Genomic DNA, 17,673 nt, shown 5'->3' with positions numbered 1-17,673 from the left:
CCTTTCTGACCCCACAGCCCACTGCCCCACCCATCCCCCACTGCTTCTCTCCCTGCAGCCCCCACCCCCCACGCCCACACCCACATACACACACAGACTTGTCCAGCCAGGCACCGGGGCGTGGATGGGCAGACAGATGGACAGGTGCAGTGACTCAGAGAGACTCTCTCAGACCCTTATACACATGGGTGTAAGAAGGGACAAGAGGAGGGCAGGGGCAGGGAGGGATGTAAGAGTGAGCATTTGTCTCCTGTCCCTACCCCCAGCTCTCTGGGCCACCTTTGCCCATCAAGGGCAGGAAAGGTCACCTGGCAGCCGCTGCACCTCCCTGCCCCTCCCCCCAGCTACAGGGAGGTCTCCCCGCCAAGGTCCAAGGTTCAGGCTACCCAACATAGTTGGGACGCCCCACCTCAAGACAGCCCCCCAAAAGGCACCCGACCCAATGTGGCCCTTCTCCCAGACACAGTCCCGTGGGGACACACGGCGGAGAGCAAACGCAGCAAATACGGCGTGTGTGTCTGTGCACACACACACATGCACACGCACGCACAACGTGAGGCTCGTACACCAAATTCACACGCGCAACCATGAAAAGACAGTCCCACATCACACTCCCGGGCAGGGCAGACCTGGGCGCACATATGCACACACACACGCACACACCACACGGGGAAGAGGCCGGGCTGGGGCGGAGGGCTGCGGGGAGGGGAGCCGACCAGGCTGCAGGGACGGAGGCAGCGCGGGAGGCGGGCGGCACCGGGAGCGAGCTGCTCTTCACAACACAATCGCCGTCTGTTGTTATAGCAACTCAGCCCCCAAATCGTGAAACGGATATTACAGCCTTCAGAGGGGGCAGGGCAGGAGGGGGCTGAGGACGAAAGGAGGGGTAGCGCGAGGGACCCGATGGGGGACAGGGCTGGGGTCTCAACAGAGGGTAGAGCTGCAGGTGACCTCAGTGAGGAGTGGCCTGGCAGGAGTGGGGTCTCAAGGGGAGAGGGGAGCATGGGGTCAGGGAACCCCGAGGGAGGGGCTGAGGCCATTGCTTTGCAGGTAGGAATGGGGGGCGGTGCTCAAGGCGCCACCCCCAGAATAACCCACAGCTGCTGTTTGACACACCCCAGGTTGGGGGGCAGCTCCCCATTGGAGCTCCAATGTTGGAGGAGACAGCTCCCACTCTCAGGGCTGCTGGAGCCTGGCCCAGCTTCAGAACCTTCAGAGGCCCCCCCCACCCCACCCTCTGAACCCAGACCAGCCTTAGAAGTAGCCTCAGGTAGCGGTGACCCCCAAAACCTCGGTGCTGCAGACTCAGGAGGGAAGAGCTGGGTTGGGAGAGGCCACAGGAGGCTGAGAGCGGGATCGATATGCATTTCCTCTGGAAGTCACCGTCCTTCCGGCTGGCAGCAGCACCGGGTCAAGAGGCTGCCAGCCCAGCAGGGGCTACTGGGGCCAAGGCTGCCCAGGTCCCCACCTCCCTCCCTGCCCCACAGCCAGCACTCAGGGCTGCCCTCTCTCCCCCACTGCAGTGAGATTCCCACCGCCGGAAATATTCAAGCAGGGTCTGAGAGGCCACCTGTCAAGCAACGGAATTTCGGCTACGGGCTGAAGGCTACGGTGACCCAGGCCACCGGGCCCAGCAATTCTGGGTGCAAAGAAGCCGTAGCATCAAGTCTGAGACACGCCCCCCCCCCCGGCCCGCCCCTGCCAAGATTCTGGATTCCTGGAGATTCTAGGCCCTCTCCAAGATTATTATGTCTCAAGGTTTCTAGGTTCTAAAGTTCTATCCCCCAATTCTACTCCCCCTAAGATTTCCAACACTTGAGATTCCAGATCTCCCAAGATTCTCTGACTACAAAGTTCTGGATGCTAAGATTCTAGCCCCTGTCCTTACGGTACCCACCTCCCCCCACCTCCCCCGCCCCGTGAAGATTCTAGGCTCTGATGGGCTGGGTTAATTACATGGGCCTTTTTATTCCATCTGGAAAATACAAATATTCACAAGAATCTGTACAACCTTAGGGACACCAGCCCCGGCCCAACCCTCAGCTGCATGCCACCCTCACCCCCCACCCCACCCCCCAGCCCCAGCCTGCTGCCCCAGCACCCCAGGCTTCCTGCTGTGGTCCAAGTCTTTTCTCCAAGGCAGGCCTGAGTGTTTGATCCAGTCACAGCTGGGAAGGAAAACAACAACACAGGTTGTCAGGGAAAAAGTAAGAGTCCACCCGGCCTGGGCCATGCGGACAGAGCGCCTGTTTCCTTGATCCTCCCCTGCCCCCGTGTCCCCAGCCCTCAGCCCCGCAGGCTGCCCAGGACTCACCATCAATTACAAGTGGATGTCAAATACGCCATCCTCCACGGCCTGCACCTCCTCCTCTCTGATCTCTGCAGGGAAGTGGGCGGGGGGGGGGGGGGGGGGGGGGGTCGCGGGAACAGCTCCTGGGTCCCTGTGCCTTCAGCAGCCCTTCCCCCACTCACAGCAGGCACCTTACCCCATCCCGGAAGCAGACCCACCCACCAAAAATCAATTCACTGAGTGACTAGTCGGCCCTCCCGTTTTTTGAGCCTCTTCTAAGTTTTCATTCCACTGCGGCTTTTTCACAGCCACGTAGTTGTCAGTGCAGTTTGCTTCAAATGTCAATTTTGTGTGTGTTTCACATTTTAGACCCCAGCACTTCAGAAGGCTCCATGCAAATGGCTTCACTTTTTCTATTTTTGAGGACTGATGCCTGGTGCCTGCCTCTATTTTTGAGGACGTAGGCCAACTCAAATGGCTGTGGTCAACTGCCTCCGACCCCGGTTTAACACGGTGGTTCAGAGTGTTCTCAGCAAAATAAATCATTTGGGGAACTGTCATTCAAGCACACTGCGCTAGAACCACAGGAGACCCCCAAGACAGCCGCCAAAGATTTCCAGGGCAAGGGACATTTCTCAGAATGGCCTCCAGAGCAGACAAAAAGGGACAGGCAAAAAGGCAAATGGCTCACAGGATTCTCTCTCCAGTACATCGTCAATCCCCCTAACAAAATGAGAGTGTGACTGGATTTTTGTTTGTTTGTTTTGAAAGTAAGCTTTATGCCCAACGTGGGGCTTGAACTCACTACCCTGAGCAAGAGGCACATATTCTGCTGCCTGAGCCAGCCAGGCACCCCTGTGACTGGAATCTTGAAGCCTCCTTCACTTTTACTCTTTTTTCTTTCTTTAATGTTTATTTTATTTATTTATTTATTTAATTATTTTATTTTATTTATTTTTGAGGGAGACCCAGAGCATGAGCAGGGCAGAAAAAGAGGGAGACACAGAATCCGAAGCAGGCTCCAGGCTCCGAGCTGTCCGCCCAGAGCCGGACACGGGGCTCGAACTCACAGACGGTGAGATCATGCCCTGAATGGAAGTCAGACGCTTAACTGCCTAACCCATTGAGCCACCCAGGCGCCCTCACTCTAACTCTTTATGTGTTATTCGTTTCTCTCAGCTGCAGAAGGTCAAGGTTTCCTGAGCCACCTTCTGGCCCCCTTACCTTTTCAATCCTTCATTATCACCCCACCAACATCACAGAATTACAAACTCCAGGAAGCTTTCCCTCCTGGATAGGTTAATACTTTGCCACAATGGCCCTGCCTCCCTCCCCTCACAGGACAGCACAGGAGGAGACCCCCACTTACCTGGAGGCCGGGAGCCTCGCCTACCTGGGCGGGGCAGGGAGAAGCTGAAGGCTCGGTGATGGGTGTGTGTGGGCGAGGGCGAGGGCGCAGGCCCCTCCAGACTCACGCTCTGGGCCCGGCGCCGGCACTCAACGGACAGACGGTCTCTACATTGCTTGTGGCAGTTCACACCGCAGGCTGGGAGAGGCAGATGGGGAGCCCAGCCAGGGCCCTGGGTCAGAACGCTCTCCGGCCCCTTCCCCAGGCCTGCACCTCTCCCCAGGTTCCTGTGCTCCTGAGCAGCTGCCCCACCAAAATAAGACTCTCCTTCCAAAGTGCTTCATCCTGCTCGACAATCCACACCCTCCGCCAAGTCCTCGGTGCCCGGGCAGCTGTCTCACCAAAATAAAAGCCCACTTAACGGCTACCCCCTTCAAGATAATCAGCACGCCCCTCTGGCTCCAGGGTACCTCACTCCTCCTCGGTTGCCCCGCCAAAATTAGAATCCCCGCCCAGAGAGTAGCTCTTCCCCCCAAAATTCAGCCCTCCGGCCCTGCTCACCTCGGCATTTGAGGCCCTGCTTGTAGATGCCCAGGATCTGAAATAGAGGAGGGGGCTGTGCTGGGGGAGACGGCTTGAGAGGTAATGATTTCACCTCTTCTTTCTCAAGGGCAGGGACTGGGACTGACCCACTCTGGGGCTTTGGAGCCCCCTCAGGCCAACGCAGGCGCAGAACGGCCAGAGAGGCAGGCGGAATTAACAAGGTTCGCCTCTGCTGCGAGGCCTCCAGCAGGGGCGGGGCCGGAGGGTGGGCGGGGCGAGCGGAGGGGCCAGGGCTTGGAGGGGTGTGGCTTGGTGGGGGTCTCACCAGGGCCTTGCAGTGGCGGCAGGCAACGGGGCGCAAGGAGTTGCTCTCGTGGAAGTTGTGCACGAAGCCCATGCGGCCGCCCAGCACCGAGCTGGAGCGCAGGAAGTAGGACACCATTTCCTCCCTGCTGATGCAGCCATCCCTGCGGGGGGCGGGGTGGGAGAGGGAGCGCCTCAGGTCGGGGGCCCAGCCCCGGGACCAGCCACCCACCAGCCTAACCCATCCCACTGGGAACTTCCCTACCAAGGAAAAGATCCTCACCCAACTCCTGGTTTTAGATTTCCTGGCGCCGGAAAGAGAGGCCTAGACTCGGGAGCCAGGCAGAAGCACCAGCCGCTACTACTTGTGTGGTCTTGGGCAAGTCACTTCCCCTGGGTTTCCTTCCCAGAGAAAGGAGGATCATAACTCCTGCCGGGGTCACTTCACAGCGTTGGCATGTAAACTAACTAGAATTTCCCACGAGGTTATCAGCCTTTGTTTCCCAAAGTGAGCTCTTTGGAACACCCGTTGGGAGCCCTGAGATTCAAGAGACTTCTGCTGAGCTCTGGGACCAGGCAAGATTGGGAAAAGCCTGCGTCTGACTCTCAGGCGGGTGAGTGCTGGAAAGACACCTGCGATCAGGATTCCCCACATAACCCAGGGGTTCCCACAGAACCCTTTTCTCACCTATTAACATATTTTAGGAAAGGAGCATGTGCTCTGGAGACAGACCTCCGTTCAAATTCTGGCTTGGCCACTTCCTGGCTGTGTGACCTTTGGGCTCATTAATCTCCCTGTGCCTCAGTTTCTTCTTCTATAAACGGGGACCGTGATGATTCCTGCCCCTCGTGGGTTTGTGTGAGGACTGAATGAGGGCACATGAAGCATTTATAACAGTGTCTGTGTAGTTGGTAGGTCCTGGGCCACGCGGAGCTATTTCTGTCAGTGTTCATCCTTGTCGGAAACTCCTGACTATTATTATATCTGGGGCTCCATGATGTGGTCCAGGTGATCCTTCAATTCAGTGGGGCATTGGGACAGCTGGCCATTTAGAAAAAATATATACATCACCCTAGATTCTTACCGCACGCTGCGCCTGGACACTAACATTCTCACTGAACTGAGACCACTGATGTAAAAACCAAAATCATGGAAGTATCTGGAAAGGTGTAAGAGGATACCTTTGGAATTTCAAGGAGATGAGGGCCTTTCTAGACATAACACAAATCCAAGAAGTCATAAAGGAAAAGACGGACATATTGAACACGCGACACTTTTTAAAAATTTTATATGGAAACGGACAACATAAACGACAGACTGGAAGAAAATATTTGCAAACACACTCGACAGCAAAGAGTTAACATCCATTAACAGAGATTCTGAAAATCAATGAGAAAAAAAAGACCCACAAACCCAGTGGAATAATGGACAAAGAATATGAACAAGCAATTAACAGAAGGAATATAAGGGACCAATAAACATATGAAAAGAGATCCTACCCCCGCTAATATTAACGAGATTCAAATTTAACCAAGACACCATTTGCCAATTAGACTGACAAAATTGTAAAGCTTATTATAGCGTCCAGTGTTGGCAAGGAAGTTGGGAGATGGGCACTCACTCACTGCTGATGGGGGTGCAGGCTGGCACAACCTTGCCTGAGGTCACTTTGGCAGGCTCTCTCCTAATTTAGAATGTGCATATCTTTTGATCCAATTTATCCCACTTCTAGGAATTTCACCTACAGAAATAGTGGCCTGGGTGCATTGGTACAAAGATGTTCACAGCAGCATGGCGTATATTAACAGCGGAAAACTGGGGACAGTCTACATGTCCATCAGCAGGATAATGACAGTGGGACACTCTACAGCTATTCTAAAGAATGAGGTCGTTCTGCATGAAGCTGGTGTGGAAAGATGTCCGTGATAGAGGGTTACGTGGAAAACAAAAACAAAAGCAAAAAAGCGAGATGTGCAGTTCCATCAAGAAAGTGATAATAAATAAATAAATAAATAAACAAACAAACAAACCCACCACCACCACCACCAACAAAAAACCCTGCAAACCCTGCTGCTACAAATACAAGTACTAGATCCCGGTTAAAATATACCAAAATTTGCTTTAAATGCACAGGTGAGTTTGTGGGAAAGAAATGGGCATCCTCACATTCCAGAAACAGAGAGCGAGCATCAGGCTGAGGCAGGGAGTTGGGACCAAGGCTGAGGCTGCCCTAGGAGGGGGTTGCTGGTCTCCCCAGTGAGCCAGGTGCTGGATTTTGGTGCCCAAATGGGCTGGGCACAAGGCTTGGGGTGTGCAGGAGGTGGGAAGTCGAGGCTGAGACCCCCCGCGCGAAGCTGTATCTAAGGTCTCCAAGAGCGACCGGCACCCTCACTAAAAGTGTGACCTGGAAAAAATCCACCCACCAACCCAGGGACATAACCTAGAATTCTGTCTCAGTTCTGGGAGCAGAAACAAAGCAACTGTAACCAGCCCCGTGGGCAGAGCTGGATTTATACCACAATCCTATTTGTCCATGGAACAGGCACAAACAAAATCTGTAGCGATTTGCACATGCAGGGAGGGGGAAAAAAAAAAAAAAAAAAAAGACTGGAAGGACACACTGTTGCCAAGCCAGTGGCATTGCAAACATGTTACTAATCATATAGCCTCTTCTGATGGGAAATGATGGGAGGTAACTTTGGCGTCTCACTTCATACGCTTTGTTCACTGTAAATCTGTTTTACTACCTGGATTTCTTTTTTACCATGGGGCTCCGCAATATGGAAAAAAAAAAAAAAGCCCAGAATTTTGAAATATGAATAGCATTAAAAATATAAGTCGACCTGAGATGGGGCTGTAAATTGCCACTGGAGTTTTTTGTCTGCTCAGCAAAACAGGGATATGAACATAGTTGCCGGGGGCATGTTTAACCTACTTCAGAGAATCAGCTGTTTGTCCAAATTGTCAGTATGTGAATTGTTGATAAGCAAGTGGGTGCTGCTAATTACAGGCCTTTCTTTTCTATTCATTAAAACAGGCTACCCAGGAGTTGAACTTGCCCACACTTTTTGCCAGCTGTGAGCTCCACAAATAAAGCGGCATGTATGTAGCAACAGTCCCCAGGCCACAGTCTTTGCAAGATTCAGGTGGGGCCCCCCCATCTGTCTGAATGAGTGGGGTAACCCTGTGCTGCCACAGCTGGAAGCCTCCCCCTCCAGTACGAGCCCCTCCCCACATTGGTGGCTTCCTCGGCCGCGATCATCTGGTTCAGTGGCCTCCTCTTGCACAGGAGGAAGCTGAAACCCCGGGGGGGAAGTGAGCCTGCCTTCCCTCTCCCCCAGCCCCCAGCCCTCCTCACTGGTTCTGGTCGAGGTCCCCAAAGGCGCTGAGGTAAGGAAAGTTCCCACGGATGATCTGGAACTCTTCCTGTGAGATGTGGCCGTCCCCATCGACGTCAAAGTTCCGGAACACAGACTGAAGTGCACCGAGGGACACGCGGGGGACAGGAGGACAGGAGAACGAAACAGGCGTCAGTCCCGTCCTGTCCACAGGCCCCGTCCATGTTATGAAGGGTGCTCAGGCGTGGGCGCCTCTGCAGCTCCCCTTTCTCTCTCCCTTTACTGTACCCCCCCCAACCCCACCCACTGGCTCCGCCCCTTGCCTGCTGGAGCCTGAGTCCGAGCCCTGGCCCTGGAACGAGGCGCCAGTGTGGCTCCGAGGGTGGTGGCCAGGCAAAATCGTTCTCGATGGACCGCTCCGGACCTGTCCCCCGACCCCTCAGGTTGCAGGGCTGGCTGCCACAGAGTCTCACCTCCACCATCTTTTCGATGTGTTCCACTAGGAGTGCTTGATCCAGCCTGGGTTTGGCGGCTGAGGTCCACTCATCCAGCACCGGGGGCCGGGGAGGTGGGGTGCAGCTTGTGGGGCTGGTTGGCTGTGGGGACGGTCAGGCCTGAGTGAAGGCCGGAGGTGAGGGAGTCCAGGGGCGAGGGGAGGGGGGCAGGCAGGGAAAGCCCTGGGGAGAAGGGAGCCCGCCCAACAAGCTGGACAGGTGAGGTAGCCTCTGTCCTGGGATTTTCAGGAAGGGCAGAGGCGGGGGAGAGTGGGGAGGCAGGGATTCCCTGTCTCACCGAGGACTTCGAGCGCGGCTCCCGCTGCAGGGACAGCTGGTAGAGTTCATCCTCCGTCTGATACTGATCCAGAGATACCTAAGACACACAGGTCTGATCACACCCCCTGCCCCTGCTGCCCTCAGGAGCCCGCTGTCCAGAGCCCAGGGTCATAGGTCCACTTAGAGGCCACGGCTCAGCCTGGAACCCAGCCCAGAAGCTAGACTCGGGACAAAGGCCACCTTAGAACACACCCCAGTGACCACACACCAGCCTAGCGCACAGAGCAGACCCCGCAGCTTGGCCCCAAATCTTGGGCACAACGCGCCTCGAAGAATCCAGCCAAGAATCCAGGTCAGAACACAACCAAGAGCTCTGAAATTAAGCCCCGACCTAGAACCCAACCTCACATCAAGAATCCAGCCCAGATTTCCATCCTGATCCCAGCCCAGAGGCTAGAAACCGTTAAGGATTCACTCTAAACCCAAAACTCCAGGGGCGCCTGGGTGGCTCAGTCGGTTAAGTGTCTGACTTCGGCTCGGGTCATGATCTCACAGTCCGTGAGTTTGAGCCCCGCATCGGGCTCTGTGCTGACTGCTCGGAGCCTGGAGCCTGTTTCAGATTCTGTGTCTCCCTCTCTCTCTGACCCTCTCCCGTTCATGCTCTGTCTCTCTCTGTCTCAAAAATAAATAAATGTTAAAAAAAAATTTTTTTTTAATATTTTAAATAAATAAATAAACGTTAAAAAAAATTTTTTTTAAACCCAAAACTCCAGCCTCGGCTCAGTGTCTAGAACCTAGTCTAGATCTCGACTAGAACCTAACTCCCATCTTCGACCCCCACACCGAGTGCAAGGCCAAGCCCAGACCTTTCCTAAGAGCTCAAGGCCATGTTTAGAAACCACCCCTGACCCCAGACGCCAGAGCTGAGCCCCAAGCCTTGAACACAACCCACTGCCGGGAACCCAACCCAGGACCCAGGCCTAGCTTCAAGCCCGGCACAGAAAGTCCACATGCCAGCCTCGAAATCAGACCTGAGTCCACAGCCCCTTTCAGAGGCTGGAACTCATCTCGGTGTCCACTCCAGACCCTGGAACCCAGGGCTGGATCTCAGTTCCTTGATCAGAACCTAGCACACCAGGCCAAGCCCGCAGCCTGGCGTGAACCCGAGACCAGAGGTGGTTGTCCACGCTGGTGCCCAGCCCCCCCCGCCCCCCAGCGTCCCTGTTCCCAAGCCCCCTCACCGTGAGTAGGCTCAGCAGATCTGGGTTGGCCTGCACTGGTGGCCGAAGGCTGGTCACCATGGCCAGTTCCTCCAGGATGCTGAAGAGCTGTTTCATCTTGGCCCCATTAAGTCGGGTCCGGGCGGGGTCCAGCCAGTCAGGCAGTGCCAGCTGCAGGGCCACCAGGTCCTTGAGGTGCACGCCCAGGATGGGAAAGCGGAAGCCCACGCAGGCTGCCAGCCGGCGTCTGTAGTTGCCATAGTTCCCTGTGGCTGTCACCAGTTCCGTGAGACCTTCCCAGAGCTGGGGCGGGGCGTGGTGGGTGGGGGCAAAAAGCAAAGAATCACACACACGTTACGCACATCACTGGCTCAACTACGCCTCCCCCGCCGAGCCCTGGAAATGTGGGAGAGGATGAGGAGTCAGAGACAGGTGAAAGGTTAAAAAATCCTCCCTCACTGTCCCCCAGCACTGTCTCCCTTAGCCCCTGGGGGTCAGAGTTTATAGGTCAGGAGTCCAAGGGAACGCCCACTGCCAGACACCCCACCTCCACACCAGCCCTGGGCACAGACTATCCCTAACATTTAACAGAAGAAACTGAGGCTCGGGGCGGCAGACAGAACAGGACAAAGATCCAGAAGAAATGTCCTCAGCTGTGTCCTTTGTAACCGCCCACACTGGGAAGACCCCCAAATGTTCAACAGTAGACACCTAACTTGCAGTAGACTTACAATAAAATATCATACGGCAATGGAAATGAATGAGTAACAGAACGTTAGGAGGAAAGAAGCAAGACATAAAATAACACACAACATGATCCCATTCATAGGAAATTCAGAAACAGGCAACAAAACTCCCACGTTATTTTGAGATTCATACAACGTGGCAAGGTAAAGCTGTAAAGAAAAGCAGGGCCGTCATTACAAAAGTCATGACGTTGGTTACCTCTGATTGGGCGGGGGGCGGGGAGGGTGGGGAGTTACGGTCTAAGGTGCTGGAAGCTTCGATTTCTTGACCTGGGTGCTAAGTTACACAGGCATTTTCTTTCTAATTTTTCTTTAACCTCTACATACATACGCTTTATATATTTCGCTCTATGTACGTCACCCCATATGTTAAAGTAAATAAAGAAAAGGGGGGGCGCCTGGGGGCCACGGGTGCTTAGCGTCCGACTCTCGGGTTTCAGCTCAGGTCGTGATCTCACGGTTCAGGGGATCGAGCCCCACATCGGGCACCGCAGTCACAGCGCGGAGCCTGCTTGGGATTCTCTCCCGATCCCTCTGCCCCTCCCCCGCTCACACTTGCTCTCTCAAAATAAATAAATAAATAACTTAAAAAAGAAAGAAAGGGAAAGAGAGAGAGAGAGAAAGAAAGAAAGAAAAGGAGAGGAAAAAAACACAAGCTTTGGGGTCAGGCAGACCGGTAAGCCCCCTCTCTGCCACTCGGGTCGTGTAACCTGTGAAAAGCATGGAAACCCTCCAAGCCTCAGTTTCTGCATCTGTCAAATGGGGACAGGAGTGCCCAGCCGGCGACGCTACTAGTTGTCAGTGAGGCCAGACCTGGGAAAGGGCTAGCCCAGGGCTCGACCAGGCTGTTCCCCTGACCCACCCACCCCAGTCCCAGGCACCTTGACCGTCTCAGGGCTAACATGACTGTGGGTCTCCTTGAGGCGCGAGATGGAACTGTGGCTCAGGCCTCCGACCACTGCCATTAGCGTGTTGAAGTTCTGCAGCTGCAGGAGCTTCTGGGGGGCAAAGGAGGAGGGGCGTAGGCAGTCAGTCACTGAAGAGGCCCAGAACTTGGCCCAGCTTTTCTGGCGAGGAGGCAGTGGGTTGATGGAAAGGAAGGACTCCGCCGATGGGCACCTGGGAGGCTGGCGGGGGGCGGGGGGGGGGGGGGGGGAGCGAGGGGCACCTCTGCCACGTGGACGAAGTGTGTGATGACCAGGGCCCGCTGAGGGGCTGTGGGCTTGCTGAGGATCATGAGTTGCACCCACTGCGACACACTGTTGAAGAGGGAGATGAATCGCTCCAGGACGGGGTTGTCCACGGTGCAGCCGTGAGTCACAAAACTGTGATAGTCCTGGAACTGGGGGGTGGGAGTGGCCTCAGCCCCTTCGGGCCCCTCCCCTCACAGATGACCACGCCTCCCCCTCCAGCTATTGAAACCCCCAACCCACCCTGTGACCCTGCCGACCCCAGGGACCCCCGTTCCTCCTGGGACTCCTCCCCAACCCAAACTCTACCCCTGACCGCATGCCCTCCGGGGCCGCACCAGGATCTTGCAGAAGGAGCGATACTCCAAGTAGGTGAGATGCTCCGCCAGCTCCATGGGCTCCAGGTGGTCGAACAACAGGGACATCTTTCGCTTTTTCTGTCCTACGGGGTTCCGCTGGGTCACCTGCCGCTTCCACTTGTAGGTGGGGCTGGGGGGGGGAGGGGGGCGGGGGCAGTGAGCCCTTTTGCTGGAGATGCCCCACCCCTTGTGGCCCCACGCTCGTGCGCAGGCACCACTCAGGCCGACTGAGGACCCACACAGTCTGTGGCACCGTGCTGGCCACTGATGTCCCCGGTCCCAGCAACTCCTGCAAACTCCCCCCTCGTCATGCACTCAGGCACTGTGCCGGGCAACTGGGGGTACAGAGAGGAGCAAGACACAGTTCCTTCTCTTGGAGAGCTCACAGTCTACTGAGGGAGACAGACACAGAAACAGACAATCACCAAACTGCGCAGGGCGTCTACAGGTCTTTGCACAGAGGGGTCGGCACAAAGTGCAGGCCACGGGAGGGAATGGCAAATTCTGCCCCAGAAGGCCTCCGAGCCCTCAGCGCCCGGACACGGTCCACACCTGAGCTGAGTCTTGACAACACAGGGAGGCAGGCAAAGGGGGCCCGTATGAGCAGAACAGTCATGGCGCAAAGGATGCAGGGCAGGGAATGACGAGTGGACCCGTACAGCGGTCGCATGGTGTGCACGGGGTGGGAGTGGGCTGTGGAAGATGATGCAGGAATGCCAAGCCGCCTGGACACCACCAAAGGCTTTGATCCCCAGCCGAAACATTGTGAAGGCGACAGGGGGCCATAGGTTTTCCAGCAAGAGAGTAACATGACCCTCACTCATTCAATTCAACAAACATTTGTTAAGTACAGATGGTGTAGGACGCCGAGCGCCCTCCCCAGCCCTCAAGCTCGCCCCACGCACACACTCTCGATGTCAATGAGGCTGCTGTGCCGCCGGTTCCCTTCTTGGTCTAACAGAGCCTTCAGCTCCTTGATCTGCTCAGCGAGCTCAGGGTTCAAGTCAAACTCTGCTGGGAATGCCGAGATCCAGTACCTGGCGGAAGTTCTGAGTCACCCAAGGCAGCCCTCCCCCCACCGCCCCCTGGGATTGTAGTTCCCCAAAGAGGGGGGAAGAGCCCTACACTGTGGCTCCCTCCCCCACCCACACCCCCCCCCTCCGCCCCGTTCATTCCTTCCCCACCCCCACGGGGCAGATCAGAAAACCCAGGCCCAGACCAGGAAAGAGGCAAGCCTGTGACAGCCGGCCCACCATGGACAGAGCCCGGGTTCAAACCCACATGACCAACTCCCAGAACGTGTTCTTTCCACTCCTTCAGGCCAGTCTGAAGCCTGAGAGAAGGGAGCGAGAAGAGGGGACAGCGTCGCAAAAGGAAGGCTCACCTGACCAGGTGGCATGTTTTCACCTGCAGCGAATTGGAGTTGTCCTTCCGGGATTGTTGGTAGGTGAAGGAGAGTTAAGGAAAACCGAGGATGGAGACTAATTCTAGAAAGGGAGGCAGGAGATGGGTCCCGGCTTCTGGAGGGAGACTGTGGGAGGGGCCTGGTCCTAGGAGAGATGCTGGGGGCGGGACCTGGGGTGGGGCCTGTAGGAAAGGGGCTGAAGAGGGGGTGAGGGGCGAGTTTGGGGAGGGTGCACAGCTAGGAACGGGGCTAGGTTCTAAGGGGTGGCTGAACGCATGACCTGGGTTCCGGGAAGGAGGCCGGAGGAGGGACTTGGGCTGGGAGTAGGGACAGGTCCTAGGCTGTAGAGAGCCCAGGTTGAGGAGGGGCGGGGGCGGGGCCTGACTCCAGAGGCGGGAAGGGGCGGAGCCTCGGCCCTGGAGCAAGGTTGCGCCAAGCCTGGATTCTAGGGCTTATAAGGGGCCCATGCTCTAGGAGCGGAGCCCATTCTTGGCCTGGGCTGGGCGGCCTGGCTCCCCCAAGCAGGACTGCAGGGCCCACGGCGAGGCCCGCGAAGGATATATGTTGAGCAGTTTTGCCGCCAGCTGCGAAGAAGGGATGTACCAAGGGTGCATCATGAGGAACATGCGCACCAGCTGCGGGTCTCGCACCTTCCCGGAGTCATCTAACTCCGAGGGGTCAGAGAGAAGCGGGGTGACCCTTCGTCCCGTAGCTGTGGTCCCTAAAGCCTACCCCACAGCCCGCCGGATATGTGGCCCCCCGCCCATCACCTGCTTTGCCAGGACTGTGAATCCTGTAGGCAGATTAGAAAGAAAAGGTAGGGTGGGCGAGGGATAATGCAGGATCTGAGGAACCGGAGGAGGGAAGCGTCTGATTCGGGCCCATCGTCCCGAGGGGAGCCAGCTGGGGCGGAAGAAGCCTGGGTTCCCCGGGGTCAAGAATCCAGAGGCCATTTCCTGAGTGCTTGGGGGAAAGGGCACCCCCTCACCAGATAAGCCGCCCCCCACCAGCCGGAAACGGCTCCCAGGCCAGAGATAGACAGTCAGTTCCTCCGGATCCTCCGGGGAGACAGATAACGCTCCGCATGTTCCAGAGTCTGGGGACCCCGTCCCTCCCTTCAATGCCGGCATACCAGGGAAGGGAAACATTTTATCTTTCCGAAGCGTGTGGATCTCTCTACCGAGCAATGAAGAGAAGGCTTTCGTTAAAAAGGTGGCAGGATGCGGAACTGGGTGGGTCCAGGCCAGGGGTCTGCCCGGGGAGGCAGGGACCCCGTTTCAGGCTCGGAGCTGGGCTCAGGCTGGGCGTGCCCTCCCGTGCCACTCACCGAAGGCTTCGATGCAGCCGCGGAGCAGCTCCTCCACCGTGCAGCCCTTGTCCAGGTCTAGGGTGCCCGCCATGGCCGCCGGCGCGGGGAGGCTGGGCCAAGCTGCACTCCGAAGCCTCCCAAGGGGCTCCGACCGGACCCCTGTCCCGGGAGAGGCAGAGAGGGAGTCTGCGGAGGCGCGGGCGGGGGGTGGGGGGGGGGGTTGCGAGTCGCGGGGCGGGCAGGAACGGGGCGGGGCGGGCACGCCCCCTGCTGGGCAGGGGCGGAGTCGTGCGCCGCGGCCACTCCCGGGGTTAAACGGTCTGGCCCGGGATGGTGCAACCCACCAGTTGGGAAACCGACCGGCCGCGAGGCTTCCGGCTCACCCTTGGAGTCGCGGGAAGGCCGAGGGGCTCCCCGGGGATGGGGACGAGCCAGGACACTCCGGGAACTGGTTTGTGCCCCAACCCCTCGTAGGCCCTCTTCTCGCGTCCTCTCCCCAGAGGCACCTGCAGCACCCCGCAGCTCGGCTCTACGCCCCTCCCGCTTCCCTCCCTCCACAAGCCTCCCTTCCCCCGCAGGGTTATTTTGGGAACCCAGAGCCTGAGGGGACCTCGGAGGAATTTCTCCCTGGGATGGGAGGGAGGGAGGAACCCAGGCGTCCTGCCCGCATCGCCCCCTCCCGGGCTCCCGGGAGGGGAGGCGGGGCTGTGGCAACCCCCAGGGGCCTGCCCTTGGGGAGGCGAGCTAGAGTGCAGAACATTCCTGGGGCGGGGTGGGGGTGGGGGGAGCCCGCTGCCGCCCCCGGAGGCGTCAGCGGGAAGCCTGAGCCTGGGAACCACGCGCTCCCAAGCCACCTCCTCCGTGAAGGCCCCAGGGGTCCGGGTTCAGCCCTTCCGCAGACCATCTTCCTCCCCAGCTCGAGCTCCGGACCCAGGCCCCATACTACACAGTCGAACTGTGACCTCACTCACAGGCAGGCCACATTCGAACACACAGAGCAGGGCGCCCAGAAGGGGGCGCCAGCGTCCTGAGGGGTGGAGAATGCCGGTACGTCTCCACCAGCAACTCCAGTCACACGCGGGGTGATACACACCCATGCAGGGACACACGCTCATTCTATACCTGAGGCCAGAGGCCCACATTGGGGTGAAAGACCCCTCCCCCCCATACACACACACTTGGGCCTCAGGCACTTGCCTCCCAGCCTCTGTCTCATACACACAATGGCACTCACACCCCGTGCACACCTGCAGGAAGGATCCCTCGGGCACACATACCCAGCTTTCTAGCCCAGAATGCAAACCCGTTGATGGGGCCAGTTCTGGACTTGCAGCTCGCTCGAGCCAGGCCAGCCTGGAGTCCCGCGACCACGGAGGCTCTGAAATCGCACACGTGCGCACGCACACACACACACACACACACACAAGACAGTGCACCTACACGCATGTACAATCCCACACATGCACACACCCCCATGGGCGTGCACACACGCCCCCATTTCCTCCGCAATCCAGAAACCAGCTCTGCGGCCGCAGCGCCCTGACACCCCTCATCCCCGGACGCTGGCAGAGCCTGGTCCCCCCCCCACCCCCCCGGTAAAGGTACCCCGTCCCCCTCCCCTGCACAAACTCGCCGGGGCTGGAGGGGGCTCCTCCACTGAGTTCTCTGGCTGACTTTTCCTAGGAGCCACCCAGAGCCAGCCCCGTCTAGCTCTGTCGCCTCCTCGCTGTGTGACCTTGAGAGTCACTTGGCCTCTCGGAGCCTCAATTTTCTCATCTGTCAAATGGGGGGTCCGCGAGAGAAGGTCCCGCTGAGACGTGGCTGGGAAGGGCCGGGAGGCGCCGCGGATGCCGCCCCCTCCCGCGGGTCGTCCAGGGCGTTTCAGCTCTCTCCCACCTACCCCGGACCGGGGCCGCAGACTCCGCTCCCACCAATCCACCCGCTGCCCCCGGCCCGCCTGCGCCACCCCGGGGGGGGGGGGGGCCTGGGGGCCAGGCCCTCCTCTGCCTGGCGCCTCGCCCGCTGTCGCTCACTCACTCTTGGGACCCGCGCGGCACGGAGCCCGCACCCGGCCGGGCCGGCGCCACCTCCGTGCGCTCCCGCCCGCCGGCCTCGCTGCGGCTGCAGCTCCCGCCCGCTCTCGGCGCCGCGGCCCCGCTTCCCGCCGCCCCGCCCCCGCGCCGCGGCCGCCCCCTCCCCTCCCCACCCCTCCCGCCCCTGCGCGGGGCTCCGCACCGCCGGCTGCGCCTCCCCCACCGGGGGCTCCCTCTCGCCCCGCACGCGGCCGTCCCTGCGGCAGCTTAACCCCTCCCCTGCCGCGCCGCCCGGGAAGCCAGGGCCGCGGGCTGGGGCTGCGCCACCGGCCGCGCGGAGGGTGGGCGAGCGGAGGTCAGGCCTCGCGGGACGTGGAGGGGGGATCTAAACCGAGAGCCCTCTCCCCCCACCCAGACGCCCCTACGCCCCCCGCCCTGCCGGCTGTTGGGCAGAGGAAGCCGGGAGGGGCAGGAAGCGGACTGCGGTGGGGAAGGGGCGCCCCGCCCAGCCCCCGGCCCGGGTTCCTGTTTTCGAGACAAACCGTTCCCACGGGGCTAACCCGACCCGGGGCCGGGCGTCTTCCTGCGGGCAGCGGGGGGCACAGACCTGGTAGAGATCGGGGGCGTGGGGAGAGCGGGTTCTGTGATAGCCTGGAGGAGGGGCTAGGACAAGATGGGAACATTTTGGGGACAGGGGCCTTGTGGGAGAGGGAGGCATGAAAACGCGGCTACCTGGAAACGGGGCCTCGATGTCTGTGGAGGGGGGTGGGGGGACCCCGAGTTCACACAGGAGGGACTGGGGCCCCGGAAGCCTG

The 17,673-nt window shown here is 58.6% G+C and overlaps 1 protein-coding gene across 5 annotated transcripts; it reads right to left on the bottom strand.

Moving 5' to 3' along the window:
* Positions 1–1,943: 1,943 nt before the first annotated feature.
* On the bottom strand, positions 1,944–16,997 carry RASGRP2 (RAS guanyl releasing protein 2). Of its 5 annotated transcripts, none has more exons than XM_047824094.1 (17): positions 16,863–16,997; positions 14,844–14,984; positions 14,078–14,180; positions 13,496–13,558; positions 13,017–13,148; positions 12,091–12,241; positions 11,731–11,904; positions 11,444–11,560; positions 9,838–10,119; positions 8,616–8,693; positions 8,297–8,419; positions 7,844–7,959; positions 4,507–4,648; positions 4,200–4,236; positions 3,660–3,836; positions 2,315–2,379; positions 1,944–2,168 (listed from the first exon to the last, which is right to left on the bottom strand). In XM_047824094.1, exons 2-16 carry the CDS (start codon positions 14,914–14,916, stop codon positions 2,321–2,323), a joined length of 1,827 nt encoding a protein of 608 aa, XP_047680050.1. In that variant the 5' UTR covers positions 14,917–14,984; positions 16,863–16,997; the 3' UTR covers positions 1,944–2,168; positions 2,315–2,320. The 5 variants fall into 5 exon arrangements, with proteins under 5 accessions (XP_047680050.1, XP_047680049.1, XP_047680046.1 ...); XM_047824093.1 differs by lacking the exon at positions 16,863–16,997 and adding an exon at positions 15,209–15,558; XM_047824090.1 differs by lacking the exon at positions 16,863–16,997 and adding an exon at positions 14,505–14,692 and having other exon boundaries at positions 14,844–14,969.
* Between the last annotated feature and the right edge of the window lie 676 nt (positions 16,998–17,673).

This window comes from Prionailurus viverrinus, chromosome D1 (assembly GCF_022837055.1).
Source record: "Prionailurus viverrinus isolate Anna chromosome D1, UM_Priviv_1.0, whole genome shotgun sequence".
Taxonomy (NCBI): Eukaryota; Metazoa; Chordata; class Mammalia; order Carnivora; family Felidae; genus Prionailurus; species Prionailurus viverrinus.
This window is presented reverse-complemented; position numbering and strand designations above follow the sequence as displayed.

Bases quoted from the DNA above. Each gene is read 5' to 3' on its own strand.
- RASGRP2 (XM_047824090.1), bottom strand. From the start codon at position 14,664: ATGTTTCCCTTCCCTGGTATGCCGGCATTGAAGGGAGGGACGGGGTCC. The intron at 13,149-13,495 runs GTGAGCCTTCCT...AACTTCCGCCAG, and splicing joins AAAACATGCCACCTGGTCAG to GTACTGGATCTCGGCATTCC. The intron at 10,120-11,443 runs GTGCCTGGGACT...GCCCCGCCCCAG, and splicing joins TTAGCCCTGAGACGGTCAAG to CTCTGGGAAGGTCTCACGGA.